This window comes from Arachis ipaensis, chromosome B10 (assembly GCF_059453495.1).
Source record: "Arachis ipaensis isolate K30076 ecotype BB chromosome B10, ASM5945349v1, whole genome shotgun sequence".
Taxonomy (NCBI): domain Eukaryota; kingdom Viridiplantae; phylum Streptophyta; class Magnoliopsida; order Fabales; family Fabaceae; genus Arachis; species Arachis ipaensis.
In genome coordinates this window covers 145,770,338-145,787,468 of record NC_142435.1, presented here as the reverse complement: position 1 = coordinate 145,787,468, position 17,131 = coordinate 145,770,338, and the positions used below count along the sequence as shown (strand labels likewise).

General features: G+C 32.4%; 3 protein-coding genes across 5 annotated transcripts; 2 read left to right on the top strand and 1 right to left on the bottom strand.

The window, feature by feature from the left end:
• Positions 1–4,501, top strand: LOC107624123 (uncharacterized). The gene is made up of 9 exons (XM_016326584.3): positions 1–416; positions 867–913; positions 1,018–1,120; positions 1,281–1,367; positions 2,279–2,362; positions 2,572–2,625; positions 3,905–3,985; positions 4,125–4,170; positions 4,273–4,501. Exons 1-9 carry the CDS (start codon positions 114–116, stop codon positions 4,341–4,343), a joined length of 876 nt encoding a protein of 291 aa, XP_016182070.1. The 5' UTR covers positions 1–113; the 3' UTR covers positions 4,344–4,501.
• A 489-nt stretch (positions 4,502–4,990) lies between these two features.
• On the bottom strand, positions 4,991–9,235 carry LOC107621293 (uncharacterized). The gene is made up of 5 exons (XM_016323324.3): positions 8,928–9,235; positions 8,779–8,823; positions 8,148–8,465; positions 7,258–7,430; positions 4,991–5,317 (listed from the first exon to the last, which is right to left on the bottom strand). Exons 1-5 carry the CDS (start codon positions 9,115–9,117, stop codon positions 5,117–5,119), a joined length of 927 nt encoding a protein of 308 aa, XP_016178810.1. The 5' UTR covers positions 9,118–9,235; the 3' UTR covers positions 4,991–5,116.
• Positions 9,236–12,314: 3,079 nt separating this feature from the next.
• Positions 12,315–16,594, top strand: LOC107623095 (vacuolar fusion protein CCZ1 homolog B). 3 transcript variants are annotated; one of them, XM_088485474.1, is made up of 11 exons: positions 12,315–12,546; positions 12,608–12,932; positions 13,006–13,099; positions 13,472–13,655; positions 13,760–13,798; positions 13,910–14,019; positions 14,546–14,641; positions 14,757–15,215; positions 15,425–15,580; positions 15,695–15,924; positions 16,230–16,594. In XM_088485474.1, the coding sequence occupies exons 2-11, from the start codon at positions 12,751–12,753 to the stop codon at positions 16,258–16,260; spliced, it is 1,581 nt and encodes a 526-aa protein (XP_088341600.1). In that variant the 5' UTR covers positions 12,315–12,546; positions 12,608–12,750; the 3' UTR covers positions 16,261–16,594. The 3 variants fall into 3 exon arrangements, with proteins under 3 accessions (XP_088341600.1, XP_088341610.1, XP_016180728.1); XM_088485484.1 differs by lacking the exon at positions 13,760–13,798 and having other exon boundaries at positions 12,317–12,546; XM_016325242.3 differs by lacking the exon at positions 13,760–13,798 and having other exon boundaries at positions 12,343–12,932.
• Positions 16,595–17,131: the final 537 nt, after the last annotated feature.

The following is a 17,131-nucleotide window of genomic DNA, read 5'->3' as shown; positions in this document are numbered from 1 at the left end:
ATTTTCTGAAAGATAACGAGGACACGTGATCCAAATTTTGGCGGTTGAGGAGCAACCACCACTTTTTCTCTAAAATTTCGTAGGGTGCTCAAAATACACAAACAAATCCGAAAATGAGAATAGCAGGTGGAGCCACGGTGTGCTCCGGGCACCGTTCCCTCTCACTTCCGTACTCAACTCGGTCACGACCCACTTCGACTCAATCGCAACTCATATGGCGTAGGAGAAGTAGTAGTCGCACCAATGGAAGTGCTAAGGTTTTCTTGCAAGCCAATAAGAGAAAGTTAGTGTTGCTCAGTCCTCTCAGAGCCGCTGAATCTGATTCGTCGTCCACACAAACCGCTTTGTCGGTTGAAATTCCCAATAACAATTACAATAAAACCCTCATTTCCGATGATGGCTTCTCTCTTTCTAAGGTATCTTTCTATTCGCTATCAGAAGTTTATGTAAATCTAGCACTAATTTGGAATACAAGTCGGTCTGTGCTTTTATTTTCTGTTTTAGTTTCAGGAATTTTTGTTTTTATAATTCTGCTAAGAAAATGGTGTGAAAATAGTGAAAATAATTAATGAGTTTGGTTTATATTTTTATTTTCTATTTTTATTTTAATGTTTTGCTTTTGTGATTTTGTAAAGAAAATAGGATATGAAAACATAAAATACTGCAAATAGAAAAAAAAAAAACCTAAGGTGTTATTTAAGTCTGTTTATTTATTATTTATTATTTCAGTGATTGTTGATGCAATTTGAATCATTACTAGTTCATGGAAATCTAGCACTAATTTGGGAATAGAAATCCTGTAGTACCGGCTAACTAACCAGTATTTTGCAATTACTTGCATTATTTATGTAGTTTAATGGTTGCAGGTTTCATTTGGAGTGGTTGGTCTAGGTGTTGGACTTTCACTCTTGTCGTGAGTTCTATTTTAATTTGACTTTCTCAAATTCTTCGTTGAAATTGCATCATGTATGAAGTGCTTTGATTCTTATATTAGCCTTTTGGTTTTGAATTTTACAGCTATGGTTTTGGGGCATATTTTAATGTTCTACCTGGATCTGAATGGTCTGCTATAATGTTAACGTATGGCTTCCCGCTTGCAATTATTGGCATGGCACTTAAGGTGATAAAAGTCTTATAAATGTGATTAGTGTTGTATGATGGAGATTCATGATAACTAAGCTGTATAAAAGATAATCATGTTGAGAATCCCACGTCCTAATGCTCTTTGAACATTATTTATTTTCTTCTTACTTTCACAATTGGACCTTTTTTTGCTACAGTATGCAGAACTCAAGCCAGTTCCATGCCTCACATATTCTGATGCTCAAAGCTTGAGTGAAAAATGTGCAACTCCAATTCTTAAACAGGTAATCTCATCACATGTATTCTTTATTGCTATGTAATCTTCCTTGTCATATATGTTTCTATTCTTTTCAGGCTGTTGTAATAGGGAAAATATATTCTTTATATTTCTGATTCATGTGATTGTCTGCTGATTCCATTAGAACAACAACAACAATTTGCCATGTCCCACTATAACCGGACGACTAGCTATAGTGTCCTATTGTAAACGATTATAGACTAATTATTACATTGATTCCATTTAATCTTTGTATTCCTAACTCTCCCCTTGCAACTGATTTACCCGAGAGCAATCAAGATTATGTGATTGAAGAAAGCAAATAAATTGATATTTAGGTTTTGGTCATCTATATATCACGGTTTAAATTTTTTATTTGGAATTCTTTTTTCATTAAATTCTGTAATTCCTTAGGTACTTTCATTTCAATTTAAATTGTCAACGGTTATCATCAAGTTAATTAGCTAACATAGGAAACACATTTACATGCATCAGCTAGCAAAATGATCAATTTGAGGATTTATGATTTAACTCAAGTCAACTTGTCTATTAATTGTGCCTGTTAGGTCTCACATTGTTTTTATATTTGACCTGAATTTATATGGGAAACCCAATCTTTGTAATACAAAGTTGATTAATTTACATCCGTGATACATGTCAAAAATTTATAATACCTACACAGATATTGTGCATCTGTTAAGGAAATTCAAGTTATTAAAGAAATCGTAAATTTTAAGAAATCAAGATCAAATCCTACATTGTTTTAAAATTAATATTGTCATTTCATTTTCAACGATTAAGTAATTTACTCTTATACTCAATGTTTCTTTGTCATTCATACGTACTCATTGCAAGTATATCACTAGATGATTTAAAATATTATATTAATGTGCTGCTAACCTTCTTGTGCCGTCTTAGGTAAAGAGCGATGTCACTAGATTTCGTTATGGGGATGAACAACATTTGGACGAGGCATTGAAACGGATATTCCAATATGGTCAAGTATGTTATTTTAATTAGTGTGTTATATTTTTGTATATAATCTTTTCTTCGATTTCATATTTGACAGAATAGAAAGTAGATTTTTATTTTTACTCCATGTATTTGAAATGGACATAAATCAATACTTTTTCACCCATTTCTCTTTCTGTTTGTGCAACCCGAGATATAGTATTCGGTTTTGAGATAATTTTATTTGTTTTATTTATCAGGGAGGCGGAATACCAAGAAGGAGCGCACCCGTTCTACACATGATCCGTGAAGAAGTATGCATTTCAATTTTCGTCAATGCAATATCAGTACTATCATTAAGTTTACTTTTGCATTTTTCTCGTCTCATTGAACTGCTTTAAATATTCTGATTTTTCTGTTATGTTCTCATTCTATTTCTATTTCAGTTGTGCTATCTTCTGGTAGTATGTCAATGTAATGCACTCTGACCACAATTTAAGTTATAACATTAATCGGATGTCAGAGTATTGAAGGAAGCTAGGTAGGAAAGAAAGATAAAAGGAAAAAGAATAAAATAGAGAAAAAAAAAGTATGTGGTTCTTTAATTTGAAGCAAGTGCATTTGTGAATTGTGATTTGATGAACATGCATGCTATGTATTGTTGTCTTTGCAGTTTTTCTGTTGTCCTACAATTGTTCTGCGGTTTTTCTAATGTTCTTATTATTCTGTTGTTTTTCTAATCTTCACACACCTAAGAAGATCAAGGAGAAGTTATTTCCTTTATATATATATATATATGGTGTGAGGCTCAGAGTAAAATACTCTTCCCTCGTCGTATGCGAAATTTCTCACTTCTTACCAAACAGAACCCTAATATCCCCCTCCCTGTTCAAAATTGAAAGGAAATAGTTTATTTTCATTTCTTTGATGCCGATCAAAGATGCCGCTAAGTAGCAATCTAAAGCTGATTTAGCGAAGAAGCAGAAGATCGTAGAGGACAAAGCCTTCGGTCTCAAGAACAAGAACAAAATTAATAATTACATACAAATGAGAAGAACGAAACGTATTGAAAATGTTAAAACGAATGTTTTAAAAGATTCTTTTATATTTTACATCTAGTTGGGTTTATTATTCATCATCATATACTATATTATATTATTTTGTTTCTCATATAAATCCAATATGTATATATTAAGATAAAAATATTTCGTAGACAACTTGTTAATAATTAAAATAATGCTAAATAGTTTAGAATGTTTTATTCGCATGATACAATTTATTCAGTTTTACTAGGAGTTGCAATATCTTGCTTGCAACCATCTGAATACAAATGTGCTCAATACCTGTGTTGTCTTTGAGCACTTTGAGATGCACTTAACACCATTTTTGTTGCCCCAGTCTTTGTAGGCTCTTTGCAATTCATTTCTGAGTTAACTCAAAGTGTATTAAGATTGGCCTATAGAAAAGTCTATTTCACTCCATATCTACATGAGTTGATTGTAACTGCTTGATACAACTTAATTTTGATTTAAAGATTATTGGTATTATGCTATCTTTTCCACGCGTCATTCATTCTTTTTTTATGACTTGTAGGTCACTGATGATGGTAAATACAGTTTGGTGTTGGTTTTTGAGGCCAAGGCTCTACAGTTGTCAGATTTTGAACAGAGACAGGTATAAAAAATTGACTGAATCTCTTTTCAAATGTAATATGCATTTCTTATTGTCTACAGTTCTAAGATATTATGGAATCTGGATTTTTAATACTGAGTACATGTGCTAATTCTTCCTCATTCTTCCAACATTTGTTTAGGCTAAATTTGCATCATTTTTCGGGCCAGGAATTACAGCTGAAGTTGGTGAGTATTATAGTTCAGAAAGCTAAGTTTATTTGCCAATATTTACTAATTAAAAACCACCGAACATGAATGAGTACATTCTGATATAATATCTGGATGCAGGTAAGGGTGAAAAAGATTTATACGAGGTTCGTCTTATCTCCAATACAGACCCCAAATCATCTTCTTCATGAAGTTCTTGATCGTTTTATTCTACTCTTCTATCTTATTTGCTTTAGATAAATCACAAGACTTGGGTCCTTTGAATGATGTAAAAGTATTAGATTTAAATGTATTCAATCATTGTAAATTATTTTAACATATATTCATAAGAAAAGAATTGCAATTCAAAGATGAGCATAGCCCATGCGATAGATTATTAATTTTGAAAATCTTATTAGGCCTACTATTTATAGATAGTTAGTTAGAAGTGGTTAGTTATAATAGTCAGTGACAGCTAGCTCATGTTATAGCTAGTCATGTGATTAGTTAGAATTAGTTACATTTACTCTTATGTGAAACCAAACTATTCCACCAACAACCACAAATTGTTAGGTTCAATTCCTACTAGTTGCACATCAGTTGTACTGTTCTTCAAGCAAGTGGTCTATCTTATTTTTGTTCAAGAATAAAATCTTAGTAATTATCTTAGTTCATCTTCGACATTATATTTAGATTTAATGAAATACGATGAATTTAAAACCTTAGTTCAAAACAAAGTGAAGTCAATCTATATACACTTCTTATTAAGTAGAAGGAGTGGGGTAAAAGAAGATACTAACAGACTTCAAAATATACAAATCATCATTTATTTGCATTCGCACAGAAAATCATGAAAAAAATATACCACCATGGTAATAAGTTGCGAAAATTGCCTAAGAAAGTGAGAGAACAAAGAAATTATTGGCATCTCATCATCCTAATGTAGTTGCTACTTATTCTTTTAAGATATTTTCAAACTCTTTCTTTAGCAACCTTTAAAATGCAAGAAAGATGTAGTATTCTTTCTGTGTCTTTCATTATTTTCTCTATGTCTCTTATTGTGCTTCATCCATGAAAAACACCCACCACTTCGTCTGCAAAGTTGCGCATCTCTCTTCATATACTCATTCTTTCTTCTTTCTGATTCTTTTGTTGTTTCCCATGTTTCTTTACCTTGCATTTCTACCTGCACGTGCAGTTGTATTATACACATTAATTACAGGTTTGGTACCAGGTCTATATATATATATATATATATATATATATGGTATTCTTTGTCATCATTTAATCAACCTTTTTGAATAAAGTATTATTTTGGCATATAATAAGTTTGATAATTTGATTCAAGTTATTATATGCAATAGTACTTTATAGTTATACTATTTGTAAATTGTAATTAATAAAATGTTTATAAACCTCTAACTCCCAATTAAAATTCAATTGTTAGACGGACCAAACTAAGATCTAATACTAATCAAATAACTGAATGTACTGAACACAAAAGGTTTACATACTCCAAAATCGTTTCTCTGTCTTTATGAGTCACATTTTTAATTTATTTATCATTTTATAATTATATTTTACAAAATAATATATAAGTCATCGATTATTATGTTATGCGACGTATTTTAACTTTATATTATCTTACTTTTTCATATTATGTTAGTTATGTGACACGAATAATTTATATGGATGTTATTAAGTACTTATATCATTATATGGTTTTGTGGGATCCTATAATCTTAGGTACAATCTTGCGTGTTTTATGTTTTAGTATTACCTTTCTGAACCCTGCATGAAATCTCAATTATTTTTGCTACAAAAAGAATGAAGGATGAGTCAACTTATCATTATCAAACTTTTAGTACTACTACTTTTGATGTCAAGAGTGTCTTATTTTAACTATGTACATACATTTTCAAAAAAAAAAAAAAGATTAAATCATTTTATTTTAGGTGAATTAAATTAATTATATATTTCTATTTTTTATTAAATAAATCTTTTTTTAGATGACTTTTTCTTTTTTCATTTAACAAATATATTATATGTATTCAAATCGAATACTATATTTTTGTGTTTAAACTTTAAATACATGTATTATTTTAAATTTTTTTAATATATATTTTATTTGAATGACTAATTTTTTATTAATAGCTTATTATATATATATCATGATTGTTCATTCAATAAGATTACTAATAAAAAAACAATATTACATAACTTTTCAAACAAACACTTATTTAAAATCAAACCTGATTTTTTTTTTTATTAATCTAGAAGCATCAATATTATTTAAGGACAAAAGTAGTGGACATAAGACACCACAATGTTTTGGACCACTTGTCCCTTCACTTGATGGAGTTCATTAACAATGAAAAGAAGAATGAAATCTATGCCTACCACACTAGATTGGTGATCTTAATTGATATATAAAAATAGATTCTGGCTGCACACGGATCGGATTGGATTGGATACAACCTAAAATTCTATCTGATCCGCACTGCACTCATCGGATCGAATCGGACGATATCCGCGTTTTTTCAGACTGGATCCGATCTGATCCGATTGCGGATCGGATCGGATATCAGGTATATCCGCATAATTCAAAAAAACTACTTTAAGATTTTGTTTAGCTGTTTTAAAAAAAAAAATATCCAGAAAATTTATTTTTCACCTGTTTAAGCCTATCTACTTCTAAAATATTATCAATAAAAGTTCTCTTGAATAACAAAAACAAAATAATAACACAATATTTAAGTTTAATTACTCTAAGTTGAAGTACAACATAAAAAATTAAAAACAAGATATCATAAAATTCATAAAATAACACACTAAAATTCATATCACATTAGAGTTTACTTTCTTAAACTATGCTATTTATATGAGATGTGCAGATATACGGATTTGCGGATCGTATCCGCGGATATCACTGCCAAATCCGCAATCTGATCCTACCATAGTGCGGATCGAATCTGATCCGATCCGATGACTCTGCGGATCGGATAATATCCGCAAAATTCGGATCGGATGCGGATAATTACCGCAGATATGCGGATATTATCCGATCCATATGCAGCCCTAGATTCTGGTGATGATTAACTTATTTGAAACCAAAATAGCACATACCTCTTCTTTAGATTTGGTTATGGCAATTGAATTAGGTGAATCTTCATAGTATGGCTTTATTGATCTCTCTGGAATGCATGATGTTAGAGCACTATTGCCACTGCTTGTACTAAGATAAGGAGGTGTATTTTGAGTACCATCAGCCTCTATTGTCATTTCCTCTCTCTCAATTTCTGTATAAATAATAAATAATCATAATAAAGTAAATTATTCTGCTATTATTGAATTATGATGAATAAATTGATATTTTTTTTTTATCGGATTAGTCTTCCAGTATAATTATAATGGATGGATCATGTACTTAAAAATATAGGTCAAATAGAAGAGCCACGTTATGATAATAGAAAAATATTATCACATTCTTAGAAAATTTATATTAAAAACATTTTTTAATAAATTTTTAACATAAAATTACTAAATAATAAAAATAACAACAAAACAACAAACAACAGCGACAAAGTCTTATTTCATTATCTAAGGTTACATAAGTTAAACGATACCATTGATCGAACTTTATCTGTATTGTATGAAATTGTTAAAATGAAGATCTCTTAAAATTACTTCCAGTGTAAAATTAATATACTAAAAAAACTAATTTTCACTTTGTTTACAACTAGTATTTTTTTTAAAAATATTACTAAAATTAACCATATTATATATATACAAAAAATTAGTCACCCATATATAAATAGTTATTTTTGGTGTACACAAAACATTTTTTACTAAAATAATACAATTCTAGAAAAGAATTATAATAAAAGCTGTCAAATGATAAATGATGTTGAATAAAAATTTTAAAGAAATGACTTGTTTTGAACTGTGTCAGTGTCACCAAGTAAAAGTAAAAATACTATAAAGAACTTGTTTCCAATAAATGTATATATGTGAACCTGGATTTGGAAACTGAAGAGCTACATCATCATCTTCTTCTTCTTCTTGTATGTTGCTGTAGATTGAAGGCTTTGTTTGGATATCTCTTGAAGAATAAACTAGAGGATCAGACACTACTCTAATAGTAGTGGTTATTGTTGATGATGGTTTTCTGAATGATCTTCCACTAAGAGATTTTGCTGATAAGCATTCCATTGGTACTTCCCCTGAAATTGGGTTGCATATATATTTCTCTGCTTCACTCCACTTTGAATTCAATGCAAACCCATCTGGGGATAAGCATTCCCAGCTACTTCTATAGTACCTTGTTTGCAATGCTGCAATGGAAGGACCACCATTATGCAATTTATTTTGAGGAATGTTAGGGGCCAGCAACTTTTGTGATTTGTAGCCATCAAATAGCTATCAATAATGGTTTTAATGGTGTGAGATTGGTGTGAGATTTTATCCAATGGCTCACTTTTCTTTGCTGGTTACATACTGGCTAGAATTTAACAAAGTTGCTGGCCCCTAGACTTTTCCATTTAGTTTTTTGGAAGAATTTTCAACAAAATATTGTAAAATACTAAATTACGGTTTAGTTCTCTCTCGTTTTAACCTCAAGGTCACAGGTTCAAGTCGTGGAATCACCTTTAAGAGCGGCATTGAAAGAATAAGTTGAAGGATCTATTTCATCTGAAACAACAATAACATAACATTAGGTATATATATTTGGAAGTAATAAAGATTAGGAACTTGAATTGAATTAAAATAAATCAAAAGATGGTTCTAAATACTACCTCCTTTAATGGAGTATCCAGGTGAGGAAGCAGTGCTAGAAATGGTTGTGTTTGATCTAAAAGACCTTGTTGTTGTTGTTGTTATGTCTTCTCTAATGTTTCTTATATATGATGCTGAGTTCCTTCTAGGCTTGGTGTTATTGAACTCAGAATCATCTTGATTTCTGGAACTGTAGGGTGACCCTTGCATTTCAACTGTGTAGAATTGAATTGAATTTTTGTTCTAAGGTTGTGTGTATGGTTTTATTTGCAGAGGTTTGATACTTTGATGAATAAAGAGGCTATGATCATTTCAGGGGAAGAATAATAAATAGGTGGTATGTGTTAATAAGGCTAAGAGTGCCTAAGTAGATATATTGGTCTTTTTCACCTCAGATATGCCTCTGTCTACAACTATTTTTGTTGTTTACAGTAAAGATCTTATTCTTATACAGGGCCAGCAATTTTTGTGATTTGTAGCCATCAAATAATCATCAATGATGGTTTTAATGGTGTGAGATTGGTGTGAGATTTCATCCAATGTCTCACTTTTCTTTGCTAGTTACATGCTGGCCAGAATTTAACAAAATTATTGGCCCCTAGACTTTTCCAAAAAGAAAATTGTTGAGAGTAGTTGTTAATAAAATTTCATTATCTAATGAAGATTCGGTTGTTGGTTTTATTTAAATTCAGCTTCAGATGTGCTAACACTGGAGTTAGATGTTTTATTTTTAGAGTTGAAAGTTGAAACTGACTCAATTTAAGGTTTTCAAGTTGTCTGTAGTTGTTCTAAGAACTTAGAATGACAAATATAATGGTTAATAAGTTGGCAAAATTATAAAAACAAATGTTTTATTTGGTATATTTTTTCGTTTATCAATAATTCTTTTAATAAAATCTCTTTATTGATCAAATAACAAATAGTGTGCTAATTTATTTTAGTTTGTAAAAATTATATTATATAGGCGTGCGTACATTTATAGACTTATGCTCCAATTGCTTGTATCAAGCAAGGACAGATATTGTCGTTAGAATTTGTGGCAAGATGAAAATGAGAGGCTGACATTTATGTGAATTGTGAACATACCCTCTCTTATCTTTTTTTTTTCCCCCTTAATATAATTCTTTATTTATTTAAACTAAGGGACAAAAGTTGGTAGTGGTCTTACCTTACTATCATATTATGTGAATTGTGAAATTTTAAATTTATTTCACTTGTTCAAACGGAAGTCACACCAGCTCACCAAATCATTGATTTTTTTTGCTGTGAAAGTGAAATACTTACTCTTGGTAACTAATCCAGGAAAGGATTAGTTATTTGGTTCGTGTAGTCTTACAAAATTTATAATTAGGTATTTATTATAAGAATTTAACTTTGTTTCACGGTCAATGTAAAATCGTTACACATGTATTTAATGACATAAAGTCATATTAGCAAAAATAATTATCTTTTATATTAACCGTGTGAATAATCATCTAAGAAAATTATTGTAATTGTACGACTGTGTAAAACGTTTTATACTATCAGTTTTTTTTTTATTGGGATGCAAGGAGGTCAGCCTTCCAGTCAAATATCTTGGCATTTCTTTAGGAGCAAACCCGAGACTAGTTAGGACTTAGAAACCGGTAATTGATAAGGTTGAGGAGAAGCTCAGCTTGTGGAAGGCAAAAGTACTCAATAAAGCGGGTAAGTTTGTCCTTATTAAATTTGTGTTAAATAGTCTGCTGGTGTACTACTTGAGCCTGTATAAGATGGCGAAGGCAGTAGCATAAAAGTTGATATCGTTGCAGAAGAGATTCCTGTGAAGCAAGGAAAAAGGTAGAAATGGTTTGACACTTGTTAAGTGGGAGTTGGTTCGGCACCTAAGAAGATGGGTGGATTGGGGTGGATGATGCAGTGATTAGAAATACTGCACTTCTTTTCAAGTGGTGGTGGCGGTTTTTAAAAGAGGAGTGTCATTTATGGAAGAAGATCGTGTGCTCTTGCTATGACTTGAACCCCAATGTGATGTTATCGGTTCAGACATTACCTACCAGAGGGGGCTCATGGAAGGATATCTGCCAGATGCAAATCAGGGATAGTAATGTGAGAAATAAGATGATTGCGAGGTTATCTATGGAGGTGGGTGATGGAAGGAGGACTCGATTTTGGGAAGATGTCTGGCTACAAAGTGGTTCACTAAAGATGAATTTTTCGAGACTTTTCTCTATTTCAAACAAAAAATGATCTGTTATAGGGGATTGTGGGTTTTGGAATGGATTAGAGTGGATTTGGAACTTCCAGTAGAGGCAAGAGTTATACCAATGTGAGTTGGAATTAGTGGACCAATTACATAAAACTTTAAGGCCTATTAAGCTAGCACATGATAAGCATGACAGAGTTGTTTGGAAGTTCGACAATAAATGTATATTTTCAACTAACTCTTTTGTGCAGGTGATGCAGTCAGAATCTCTCCCGGAGGAAATAACTAGCTACAGCTTCACCAGAACTATTTGGAAAGGCTTGGTTCCGCTACGAGTGGAGTTGTTTATTTGGTTTACCTTGATAGGAAGAGTAAATACTAAAGAAATATTGCATAGGCTGAGAATTATTAGTCATGATGATAACATATGCGTGTTGGGTAACAAAGATGTTGAATATATTCACCACTTGTTTATGGGCTGTAAGTTTACTTGGCATGTATGGTGTCAACGACTATCTGATTTCGGGAGATTGTGGTCTATTCCGGATTCACTAAAAGAACACTTAGAGAGTTGGACAGGTGTTGCTAACAGGAAGGGAGAGCGCAACATGTGGCTCATATGTTTTTCTCGATTATTTGGAATGTTTGGCTAGAGAGGAACGAACAGATCTTCAATAGTAAGGAAGGCAGTGCAGAGGAGGTGTTCCAGAAATCATTAGTCAGTTATACAGAGTAGTGTAGTTTGGACTCCTTTTGTTGTTGATGGCAATGCCGGAGATAACACTAGGGATAATTTTCTGCTTATTGTATTTACATGTTCTTTATGCTTCTTAGCGTTCCGCTCCACTGTATTGTGTTGAGTTTCTTTGCTCAAAAAATAACATTTTATACTATCAGTGTATCAAAATTAAATTCTTATTATAATTTAAAAAATTTAATTTACTCTTTATATTAAATCAAATTTTTAATTAAATTTTTTTAGTAAAGCAGTTAAAATATTTGCTTATCAAGTATTTTATAATTAATCATATATTAAATATAAAAATTGAATATTTCAAGAACAGTTTGATTTTCAAACAAAAAAATAGTTAACAAAATTTAAATTAAAATTTTTATCTAATATAAAAATTTAATTACTAATTTTTAAACTATTGGAAGCTCTCATTTACTCTCTCTCTTTTATACGTGCGCATCTATGTAAACGTGTTTAAAACTTTAAATTAAATTGTTGAATGATTATTAAAACTTTTATCAGCAACTGTGATTTATCTGACACTTTGTCGTGAGAAATTTTTGGTTATCTATAATATTTTTCAATTCCATAAATTAAAGCTTAATTCGTCACAAATATGAATTTCATTCAAGAATTTGGAGCTATGTTAGCAATTATTAGTTGACGCTATCAAGGAGAAGAATTGTAGGAAAGATTAGTAGCTTTATGAAATTTTTAGTAAATAGTACCTTTTATATAGAATTGAAATGAGGAATTGCATTGATCGTGATTGTTCTGACTTGTAGGTGTTTAATATTTGACACTTGCTTGGTAAATGATAGGGTTTAGAGTAAAATGGAATGTGGATTAGCATAATGATGAAGGAAGCAAAGTAGAAAAGCATATAAATAAGAAGGAAATCAAAGAGCGAGTAATCATCGTAGTGAGAATGGGGCTGTCTTCTGCAGCTACAGAAAATGAATCTGTGGAGCTATGCATTTTCGATTTGCGGAGAGGCCAACACGAAGGCCAAGAACTCGACAAGATCCTCTTCTTCTTCCCCGCTGGCCTCCCCTTCTCCAAGCAACTCTCCGTCGTTGGCCTCAGCGAAGGCCTCATCACTTTCACCAGGTTCATCCTCGATTTCTTCTTATTACTCTTTGATTTAGAACCTTCTCGATTCTGATTCCATGATTTCTTCTAGGATTTTCTCTCCTGAGGCTGCGTGCGAGGTCATTGAAGCTGAACGACATTCTCACATCTTCTACGAGGTCGAACCCGATATATGGATGGTTATGGTCTGTTTTTCCTTAACCCTAATTTTCTGTTTCTACCTTTTCCTTTTGTTACTTATTTACTTCATTTGTATCCTTTGTTCATGTTAGGACGAGAACTTACCGTATTATTGTTTTGAGAAATAATTTTTTACGTCCTCGTAACTTCCATTAGAAGGTTTGGGAGAGCTTGTTGATTTGAGTTCTAAGCGCTATCTTAGAAATATTTACATGTTTTCTGAGCACAGTTAATGCATGATCACGCCGCTTTTACTCTGATCTTGAATTTTATGTAACTTTTAGGCATTTTTAAATAAAAGATGAGTGCTATAAATGTTCTTAGAGCATGCATTAAGTGTTTGCAATTTCTTGTGATGTGAAGTTTTTGCCTTGTAGGTGGTTGAGAAAAGCAATGATTCAGAACCTATATGGAGAGATGATGCGTTGAGGAAAGTTCTTAAAGAAATCCACTCACTTTTTGTGATGTTTCATGGAACTATAAGGACACTGCTGGAGAAAGAACCTGGTGGAGGACTAATAAGGCGTCATCTGTATTCCTTTGTCATGGATTATCTAAGGGGTACGAGTCATCATATTAGTGCAAAATCGATATATCATGATTATCCTTTAGTTTGAGTTGAGATTCAAAATATTTCATTGTAAGTCATAACTCATAATTGTCAGCATGTAAAAAGCGGCCTCCATGGAATAATTGCTGCTGCGGTAATGGTGAAGTTGCTGTATCAAATGATTTCATTTGGATCTGTGCTGCCTGACACATGCTGAAGTAGCTGTCTCTCATACCTTATTTATCAATTTTCTCTTGTGAGGCAGATTATCTTGTGGGGAAAAAGCTGCTTTTACCGTCGTTCCGTGATTGCCTAAAGGAACAAGGAACTGTGCAGATGTTGACAATAGGCCGTGAGGCTGCAATTGAGGTTCAGGTTAGATAAGTTTTAAGTTGTGAATTGTGACGTGAGAAGGTCTAGGAAATTTATGTAAAAGTATGATATGATGATAGATCCTCGGATTATCTCTTTGGTCAAATCTTATGATTTCTCTAAGTTGACTTTGCAATGCTGTCTTTGGGTTTCATCAAGTCCATACAATACGAGTGATTTGTTACAATGAACAAAATTGTTTGTGCAAAAGATGTTGTGGTTATCTGATCCTTTTATTGCGCATTCCTTTATTCTCTCTTCCAAATGCAAGTGTAGCTCTTCAAATGAATGCGACACATGGTTTGATAAATTTTATTATTCTGCATAAATTTATTTTCTTGTGATTATCCCTACTGCTTCTGTTAGATGTTCCCCTTTTGTTCTGTGAGGGCGTTGTTGATTTTGATAATTTACATTTGGTATATGTGTTAGCATATTTCAATCCCATGCTTCAGATCATATCCACATAAGATGTTGACTATATTGCAGTTGTTCACGCTGTTTTATTGATGTCATCCTTTTTTGCCAGTCTCTTGTCAGGGTGCTTGAATCTTCCGCTGGAAACATGCCCTGCTACTCTCTCATTTTATTTCAGGACCTGCTGGTGTCAACAACACTCTCACCTGTATGGTTTTAATCATCAAGTACAATACTGTTTTTCAATGATGGAATAGTTTTGGGCAAATTAGTGGTCGTTCATTAAGTTTCTGATTAACCTTGACTATTGACTCATTTGTCAGGATGACACCATCAATTTGTTTACATATGCTGTGCTAAGGTTGACTCCACAAGCTCTATCTGTTGGTGTAAGTTCCTGGTCCTACCTACGAAAAGGCAATACTGCATCCAGTGTTGCCATTGAGTCTAACATAGCCATTCCAAGCTCTGCATCTGAAAGTTTCTATGGTTCATCTGAAGTATCCCCTACCGAGGATAGCCAGTATCATGTGGTGAGGCCCTTACAAAGTGAAAAGTGGTCCAAAGGAAAAGATGGTTATCTTGTCACGGATTTATGGGGCGCAGAGGTTGGTACATGGGTGTTTGCCACACCAACAGTTTGGCTTCGACAGACTGGTGAGAGAATGTATCTGTGTGCTTATCAGCATAGAAACCTTACATTGTTACTTCTTATTCCTGTATCCTCTATAGCCAATGGGGAACAAGGAGTGTCAGCGGTGAAGCAGCAAGTTCTTGAACAGGTTAGTACTTTTTCTATTATATTGAATATCTTGTTTCCTAATAAATTCTGAGAAAACCTTTAAAATATGTCACATTGTTTAATAAGAATTAGTGCCTTAAAGAAACAAATGAGGTTAAGTTTTATCCATCAACAAGTTATCCTTTATGAAAGGTGGATTTTTAGGAGGTCTAATCCAAGCCTCATCTTTTTCTTTGTTGAATACATCAGGCATCACTTAAGATATTGAAAGTTGAAGAGAAACTATCGAAAGGATGGGGTGGTGAGAATGCATATCATGTCAGTGGGTACCGATATTTATTAGTGGATGGTGATAGAAACGTGTCCAGGGCTACTCCACCAACGAAAGTTGCAACCTTAACTAAGGTATGATACTGGCATCAAGATGTGTTATGTATTTGATATGCATTTTATACATTTGCCAGCAAACTCATTAACTTAGAAAATGTAAAACTTGTTTCGTTTACGCACTTGGTTCAGGAATCCTTACTTGCTATGAATAAGCTTAGGAAAGAGGTTGAGTTGGAGAAGAGTAGAGCAAAGCTAGATAATGTTGGTTGTGAAAAAGATATGGAGGTGTGCATTAGAGCAAAAAACAACGCTTGGGTTATCTCTCGAATCACTAGAGGGAGGGAGCTTTACATGGTTCTGGAAAAAGCCAATGAAACCCTTCTATATGCCACAGATGCTGTTGAGAAGTTTAGCAACAAGTATATTTTCTTACATATTCTTATTAATGCATTCCTCTGTTTAAATTATTATTCAATATCATCATCATTATAATGAAAATATCACAACAAAAGGGTAAAACATAACTATAAGTTAAAGTTGATCAGATTTCAAGTCAAGAACTTATATTTATCTAGAAATGCATACTTACTCAAAAGGTATTTCAACATTTCCGTAATTAGTTCTTTTGACATTCAAAGCTACATACTTAAACATTTATTGACTTTTACTGAACTGACCGAAAAAATGTAATTGTAAGTAATATATTTTATGTTACTTTTTGTAGATATTGTGATGGAACTTTTTCGCTGGACTAAAGAGACAGGATGTGCAGATTGAGTGAGTAGTAGCATTAGCATTAGCGTTCTTTTGACCTTCCCCAATAAGTCGGGTACTTTCTTAGTCTTGAAATTTCCTTGTAGTAAGTTGAAGAAAGAATCTACCGAATGTATATCTCTCTGTATATTAAGTGTAATGTATACTGTTCAAGGGTGAGATCCATTAATGGTGCCCTGCATCTTGAATTCTAGACTGTAAAAAGGTGAGAGGAAAGCTCTGTTGTTCTCCTCTATTTCTATCTCCTCCTTTGTAGTAAATAATCATGTAAACGCTGATTATTTACTATATAATCAACATACTTTTTTTTTTTCATTTTCCTTTTTTTTTATTTGGAAATGGTAAACAATATTTTAGGAGCCAGGTACCAGAATTTTGACTCATCCCAACAACTTTGAGCTTGATCCCAAGTGTACTGCATGCCACTCAGAATCACTGTCTAAATGATATTTACTATTTAGATTGGAATATAATAATGAAGAGGGAATACTCGTGTTCTCTATTGTAATACACTAATACTCAAGCTTTTGTTTCTTACCTTTTAAACTTGTTAAATGCTCATTAGATATTAGTTTGAGTAAACGTACGACAAAAAAAGCACAAAAATTAAAGGCTTATGTTATGACAAAAGTATAGATAAAATAATACTATGTTTTGAATAATCAACAATGCTATATTAGGTTGTTAATAACACCTACTGTAGACTGTAGTACAAAATTAAAGTTGTTTTTTTTATTCGTTGTTTATGTGGCTCGTTAACCTAGCATTTTTCTTGAGGAATAAAGATAATCATAGAGAAAACATAGAAGAACGAGGTAAATATGGAGGTAATCATTACAGTTTACACAAAGG

Bases quoted from the DNA above. Each gene is read 5' to 3' on its own strand.
- LOC107624123 (XM_016326584.3), top strand. From the start codon at position 114: ATGAGAATAGCAGGTGGAGCCACGGTGTGCTCCGGGCACCGTTCCCTC. The intron at 914-1,017 runs GTGAGTTCTATT...TGAATTTTACAG, and splicing joins GTTGGACTTTCACTCTTGTC to CTATGGTTTTGGGGCATATT. The intron at 1,121-1,280 runs GTGATAAAAGTC...TTTTTGCTACAG, and splicing joins TTATTGGCATGGCACTTAAG to TATGCAGAACTCAAGCCAGT.
- LOC107621293 (XM_016323324.3), bottom strand. From the start codon at position 9,117: ATGCAAGGGTCACCCTACAGTTCCAGAAATCAAGATGATTCTGAGTTC. The intron at 8,824-8,927 runs GTAGTATTTAGA...TTGTTGTTTCAG, and splicing joins TGGATACTCCATTAAAGGAG to ATGAAATAGATCCTTCAACT. The intron at 5,318-7,257 runs GTATGTGCTATT...CTGCACGTGCAG, and splicing joins TAACCAAATCTAAAGAAGAG to GTAGAAATGCAAGGTAAAGA.
- LOC107623095 (XM_088485474.1), top strand. From the start codon at position 12,751: ATGGGGCTGTCTTCTGCAGCTACAGAAAATGAATCTGTGGAGCTATGC. The intron at 13,656-13,759 runs GTACGAGTCATC...CATAATTGTCAG, and splicing joins TGTCATGGATTATCTAAGGG to CATGTAAAAAGCGGCCTCCA. The intron at 14,020-14,545 runs GTTAGATAAGTT...CTTTTTTGCCAG, and splicing joins AGGCTGCAATTGAGGTTCAG to TCTCTTGTCAGGGTGCTTGA.